The sequence below is a fragment of the Lygodium microphyllum genome, chromosome 13, assembly GCF_053477565.2.
Source record: "Lygodium microphyllum isolate KBCC chromosome 13, Lygodium_microphyllum_v1.1.10, whole genome shotgun sequence".
Lineage (NCBI taxonomy): Eukaryota > Viridiplantae > Streptophyta > Polypodiopsida > Schizaeales > Lygodiaceae > Lygodium > Lygodium microphyllum.
Window position 1 is genome coordinate 138,324,303 of NC_141147.1, and position 6,354 is coordinate 138,330,656.

Below are 6,354 nucleotides of genomic sequence, written 5' to 3' on the forward strand. Positions count from 1 at the left end.
GGCTCACTTTTTGAACAAAGTCATTGAGAATTTTCTCTCTACCTTTCTAATTATCCAACATAGGTCATCCCCATACTATCCTCAAGTCGATGGCCAAGTGGATTCCACTAACAAGATCCTACTTCATGTTCTGTCTAAGACTATCTTTGCTTTGTGTTCAGATTGGGACAACTAGCTTATGGTAGAGCCTATGGGTCTATTGTACAACTTTTAAAACCACAAATGGCCAAATTCCATTCCGACTTACTTATGGCATTGATGTTATCATGCCAGTAGAGTTTCTCATCCCTAAATAGCATAAGTAGAGTTTCTCATCCCTAGTCTTTGCATTGTAATGCAAGATCGTTGGGAAGGCATTACTACCTCAACCAATTGCATTATGGAGTTAAAACGCCTCATTGAAACTCATCTTTTGGCCACACATGCCCTCCTTGCTAAGAAGACCCAATGTAAGGCTTGTTTTGATAGTCATATGCAACAATGATCCTTTGATAAAGGTGGCCTAGTACGCTTGTACTCTCTTAAAGGCCATATGCAAAAATTCAAACTTTGAAGCCTAGGACCATATCGCGTTTGCCAAATTATCATGACTAGCAACATTGAAGTTGAGACCATAGATGGGGAACGCAATAAACACTTCAATGGTATCCATATTAAGATAGGCAATTAGTTACACCAATGCTTGATGTATCCTCCTGATGTTCTTTTCAAACCATACTTCGACCTAAACTTTTTCAACATGTTACTTAATTTAAAACTACTACATGAAGTACATACTTGCTATTGTTATGAAACACAACCCCTAGACTTGTTCATTTGTTATTTATTCTTTAAGCTCGAATTTCTATTGTGGACACTAAGAAGGAACACGGTCATGGTGTGACTGAACAAACATGGTATGAGAAACCTGAGTAGAAGGTTGATACTGGTAAGTCAACTTCACCTAGCCTAGCATAGAACTCTTCAGTCTTTAATGTTCGGGCTGGAACCCGAGAATGACGATGTCATTCCTCAAGCCCCTCTTTGAATCCAACTAATTGCTACCAAGTAGCTCATTGCTAATGCACTCATTGATGAAGGTTCCGACTATAACATACTCCCTTATAATGTTTGACTGCAATTGGGCCAACCTGCTTTGACACCCACTGACACCAAACTTAATCCCTATGTTTTTCCAACCCTATTTGCTACTACTAGGAAATGTAAGATCTTGCTTATTGTTGCAAATGAGAGCATCCCCCTTCTTTTTTACATTCTTTCAAACTCTGAGAATGTGGGGAATGACTTCTCTTGGGTCAACCCTTTTTAAGTATCAAGTTTCTTGTGACAACAACTATGTTGATTAGCACATTATCATAGTGTAATAAAGCATAGGTTTAGGGGACAGTATAAAAGGCTAAGATATATAAATTCTCATTATCTTTTAACATTAATCAAATCTTCTTCTTGAGGACTTCTATTGTTAGACTTCCCACCATAGCTAAGGGGTGAGTATCTTGCTCATCCATTGCAAGAGGTGGGTATCTTTCTACCATTGTTGTATTTCTTCAGCACTCTAATCAGAGCATTAGCTATGGTTTCCTTGATCATGGCTTTTTTCATATTTCTTGGTTTAGTTTGATATATTTCTTATCATGAAGAAATTTTCTTTCTTACATTGATATAAGAGAGTGCCTTTCATCAACTGGAAAGTCATTTTCATGTGTTTGTGTGATCGGGTATCAAATATTGATTATAGTAGTTGAGGATCTAGAATGTCTGCTTATTCCTTGTAATTCTGACTAGGTAGGCTCTACTATAGCAAACCATGATCATTTCTGAGATCATTGACAAGATATTGAAAGAAATGGCATTCGAGATGCCATTTTAGCAAGTCATGACTATGTTTGCATTGCATTTTTATTTTTGAAGTAGGGTTTTCCTTTCTCTTTTCACTTGGATGTTCCATGGAGAAAATCTCTCTCTCTCTCTCTCTCTCTCTCTCTCTCTCTCTCTCTCTCTCTCTGCGTGTGTGCGTCTCTCTCTCTCTCTCTCTCTCTCTCCATTCTCTGTGTGCGTGCGTGCGTCTCTCTCTCTCTCTCTCTCTCTCCATTCTCTCTGTGTGCGTGCGTGCGTCTCTATGAGAATCCCACAAGTTACAATCTTTTAAATCTATATAAATAATAGTATCCCAATAGAGGCTGGTTTTTGGGCGCAAGGGATGATGAAAATGATTTATTTCCTCTTCCTTAAGAAATTATTCCCGAACCATGAGGAGGAGAAGTCTCAACTTTGAAGAGTGGAGTAAGAATAAGTTCAGTCAGCCACCGGTGCCTACTTCCATCGTTGACATGCCTCTATTAATCTGAAAAAAACGCTTCTAAAATGTATATCCATCATAATTTGCCAGTTCCAGACTCCACTTTATTATTTACGTTATGATATATCCAGATAGTACGCACGCGGCACCAGGCGGCGAGCGCAACAATCATAACCTCCCTCCCTCACGTGAAGTCTGTTATTCTAAAATATTGGCCCAACCATATCACAGAGAGAGAGAGAGAGAGAGAGAGCTGGAGAGTGGAGACTCCCAGCAGCCTGTAGGCCCCATTTGCTTGCATGAGCAAAAGCCCAAAATGTAACAGAGGCAGACGTCTTAATCCTATAGGTATTTATTATTCGAGAGTACAGATGCCACGCAGGAGGATCCCCCATATGCTGCAGAGGATGGTGTCATCATATATCTACCCCATATGAATCAACACACAGCTGCAATAGAATGAATAATGGGTGGGTGCTCTTGGTGGTTGCGATACCACCCCTCCTCGATCAGGTCCTATCTGCCCTGCTGCTGATTTGAAAACCTGTTGCTGTGGTATGCATTCTTGTTGTCGATGAGCGCTTTCACAATCTCAAGTCCATAGGGATCCCCCTCCTCAATCACCTTCAAAACCGTACCCCCTCCTGTAAACAGATAGTATTTGGGACTGTGCAGTGCTTCATGATACAGCTTTGGATGCAAGCTGCCATTATCCCACACATCCAAACATCATCTCATCAAAGAACAGTCATGTCAATGTACCCATGAAATTTGTCCCTTCAAGAACCAATGATAGATTGAATCAAAAGAATAAATCCTGTAAGTTGTATCCATCCATTCTTGACGTACTGTTCTTAAATTCTTCACAAGTCTTGGAACATAAAGCGACTGCAAGTTTTCTTATTTAAAAATCTGTAATAATTACCAATCGCTTCTTACCTCTTGAACTCTTGAAGGGTATCTCCCCCTCCAAAGAACTTCTGTGCTGAGATGTTGTTGTCAATAACCTCATCCATCTTGCTTGTTCCATGCCAGAAGTGCGGCATTAGACCCATGACAGCATTAACAAATATCGTGCTTGCTGAGCTGAGAGCCTCTTTGCAGGGATCTACCTCAAAGGACTGTGGATCCACATCCACCACAAAGTTGTATTCTTTACCAGGAGCAAAATCCTGGAGAGAACAAGAGAAACCTTAGAAACTTATCAATACAACCACTTAAGTATCTCAGCAATTTACAGGATTACTGCAGGACACACGATATATATACTAAAGCAGGTGACTTTGCATGCACGGTCTCCTCAAGATCAGTACAGAGACTCAACCTTGGCTGATATCATTCGAAACTGTCCCTCTTTCCTGCATGCAAGAGTGTCCGACTCGATTAAAAATGGTAGCTCGACAATCTTCTTATGAGTCTCATCCTGCTCAACCAAGCCTCTGGCCAGCTCAATATCTGATTCCTGTATAAGAAGCCGGAAGATGATTACATATATTTGCAATACAGCACTTTGACGAGATTCTAGTTCCAAACTCACAAGGCAACAAACAGTTCAGCTAATCAAAGGTCGACCACCACAAATCTACAATTCACCTCTACTCCTTTGATCTTGACACCGTATTTGGCGCACAGGTAAGTGTTGTACATCACTCCTCCCAGGATCAGCTTGTCCACCTTCTTGTAGATCTCAGTGAGTGGACCAATCTTGGTATCATACTTGGCCCCCGCAACTATAGCCACAAATGGTCTGCTTGGCTGTAGAACTAGCTTCACATGGCAAAGTTCATCCTGGACAAGTTGAATTATTGCAGCAAAACGATTAATTAGCAATGATCATGGCTTCAGCTTAAAATGCCAGGTCGAAAGGGTGATGTTTCCCGATCAGACCTATCTTTTAAACAATCTGTGCATCCTTCTAAAGCCTTCGATACATGCAGGGACATTAGATTCTCCTTATAGACTCCAAAAATTAACAAAATTACCTGCAAGCATAAGCCTGCATATGATGGCAGTAGTCTTGCAATGTGATAAGTGGATGCATGGGACTGCCAAGAACCAAAAGCATCGTTCACGTACACATCGGCCAATCCAGCCAGCTGGACAATGAAGCGCTGTAGCTTCTCACCCTTGTCTTCTTCACCCTGTAATCATTAATGTGACATCAAGATTATGTACATCCTAATTAAAAAACTCGTGAGCGATATCAATCTCACATGAGCCGTCCTGTTCTATAACGGTTCTAACAAGTACCTCTCGTGCAGCCCTTTCGAGCTGGGCTTGAATGGATTTATAAGAGCGAGCTGCTGCTTACCGCAAACCACCGTGTGTTGGGCAGGTAAATCCCACCAATCTTGCGGCTACGCAAGTCCTGGATCAGCCAATTGATAGAGGTATCGATGTCATGGATACCCTCGTTTCCCGACACGTGGAACTGAGGCACCACAAACTTGATGCGCAGCTTGTGCTGAAGGTAAGCCACCACCGCGTCCACTGCATCGTCCTGACGGATACTGATGCTCTTCGTCTTCTTGTCAAAGGGCCTCCCAATGTGGGTCATTATGATTGGCCTGTCCATACCAAACAAGTGTCCAATAAGAGTACTACCATTTTACTCGTTCAGCAATGCAGTATATTTACGCACAGCATCAAAAGCACCCCTTTGTAATTCTAATATATTTTCCAGTCTCTTGTTTTGCATTGCCCATAATTTTACCTGCCACCTCGTTCAACGATGTTGTACATGGTGGCCAAAGTCACATCAATGCGATACTGATCCAGAATCTTGCCTGCAGATCGATGGAACAAACCAATGTTAAAATGCAAATGGCCATGGCGGGGTTGTAAACGTTTATAACCTTAGACCAACGATCAGGATCCATTTTTCTAAGCTTGTCCAACTAAAGTGGAGTTACGAATTAGAAAAAACAGGAGCGCGGGGGGGCGCGCGCGAGGGGGGATGGATGATCTGGTGATACCTTTCTTAACCACGTTGTGGTCTACTCTGAGAAGGACCACCTTGTCTTGAAGATCAGCATCCTGGAGGATGGGCAAGCGGGGGTCCAAATCCACAGGGTCTCTCCCATCATCCACACTATATCCCACCTTCATCCCTCCATTCTCAGGGCTGTAAGGAGCCATGGCTTCTGCTCTCTCACCAATTCCAATTCCAATTCCAATATTCAATTAATCACCGCCCACTAATTCTTTGACCTCTTTACAACCTCCCCTTAATAGAAGGGAAGACGATGGAAGCTAATGAGCTGCAATCGTCGGTGAAATTTGAGGTCTTCTTATAAACTCTCAACAACAGCCAAGCCTATTCAACACTACGTAATTCTCTCCCTCCCTAGAACTGATCGGATGGCATCCAAACTGACTATAGTCTCCTCATCTGCTTGATTCAATTTATCTCACCAATTGAGTTGTAGAACGATCCTGATCATATCATGCAATAATCCTCTGTATCCGTGTATGATAATTTGTGCTTGAAAGGCGGGAGAATGGCGGAATTTAAATACACAGACACCATCCGAATCAGAAATATATCACAGAATGCTGGATGAAAGGTAAAAGCCTGCGTGCCGACAAAAGAAAGAGACTCATGACTGACTGAAGGAATGAATGGAGAGCGAGAGAGAGACAGAGACAGAGAGAGGTGTGGAAGTGTGAAGAATGGATTCATATAGAATACAAGGTCGCTGACGTAGCGCGTCAAATCCGGCAAGCATATCTCTCTTGGAAGGCCGCCTGATTAAGCACGATGTAATTATGCCAGCAGCCTATAATTATGAGAGAGTTGGGAATTATTGGGACTAGAAATTTCGACGCAGAAGTCTCCGAGAGAAAACTGCCTAAATATAAATCGTTTGAGAGGGCTATAAGTAAGTATAAACGCCAAGTCAGTAAATATTCTTGTGATTTTATTTCCATGTATAGAAGATGCCCTTTTCTCGGACATCAGTGATGACTCCACCGCGTACTAATGTCTTAGAGTTTGCTCCTCGTAGTTATAATGGGTGTCAGGTGAAGCTCCTCAAATTGCTTACCGTCGTGTT

The 6,354-nt window shown here is 42.0% G+C and overlaps 1 protein-coding gene across 1 annotated transcript; it reads right to left on the reverse strand.

Annotated features, from left to right (window-relative positions):
- Positions 1-2,192: 2,192 nt before the first annotated feature.
- On the reverse strand, positions 2,193-6,022 carry LOC148027268 (uncharacterized). The gene is made up of 8 exons (XM_087690611.1): positions 5,275-6,022; positions 5,013-5,085; positions 4,611-4,866; positions 4,282-4,440; positions 3,893-4,087; positions 3,624-3,761; positions 3,239-3,471; positions 2,193-3,002 (listed from the first exon to the last, which is right to left on the reverse strand). Exons 1-8 carry the CDS (start codon positions 5,435-5,437, stop codon positions 2,816-2,818), a joined length of 1,404 nt encoding a protein of 467 aa, XP_087546737.1. The 5' UTR covers positions 5,438-6,022; the 3' UTR covers positions 2,193-2,815.
- Positions 6,023-6,354: the final 332 nt, after the last annotated feature.

Coding starts and splice junctions, on each gene's coding strand:
- LOC148027268 (XM_087690611.1), bottom strand. CDS start 5,437: ATGGCTCCTTACAGCCCTGAGAATGGAGGGATGAAGGTGGGATATAGT. Junction 3,762..3,892: donor TCAAGATCAAAGGAGTAGAG/GTGAATTGTAGA, acceptor CTTCTTATACAG/GAATCAGATATTGAGCTGGC. Junction 3,003..3,238: donor ACCCTTCAAGAGTTCAAGAG/GTAAGAAGCGAT, acceptor GGATAATGGCAG/CTTGCATCCAAAGCTGTATC.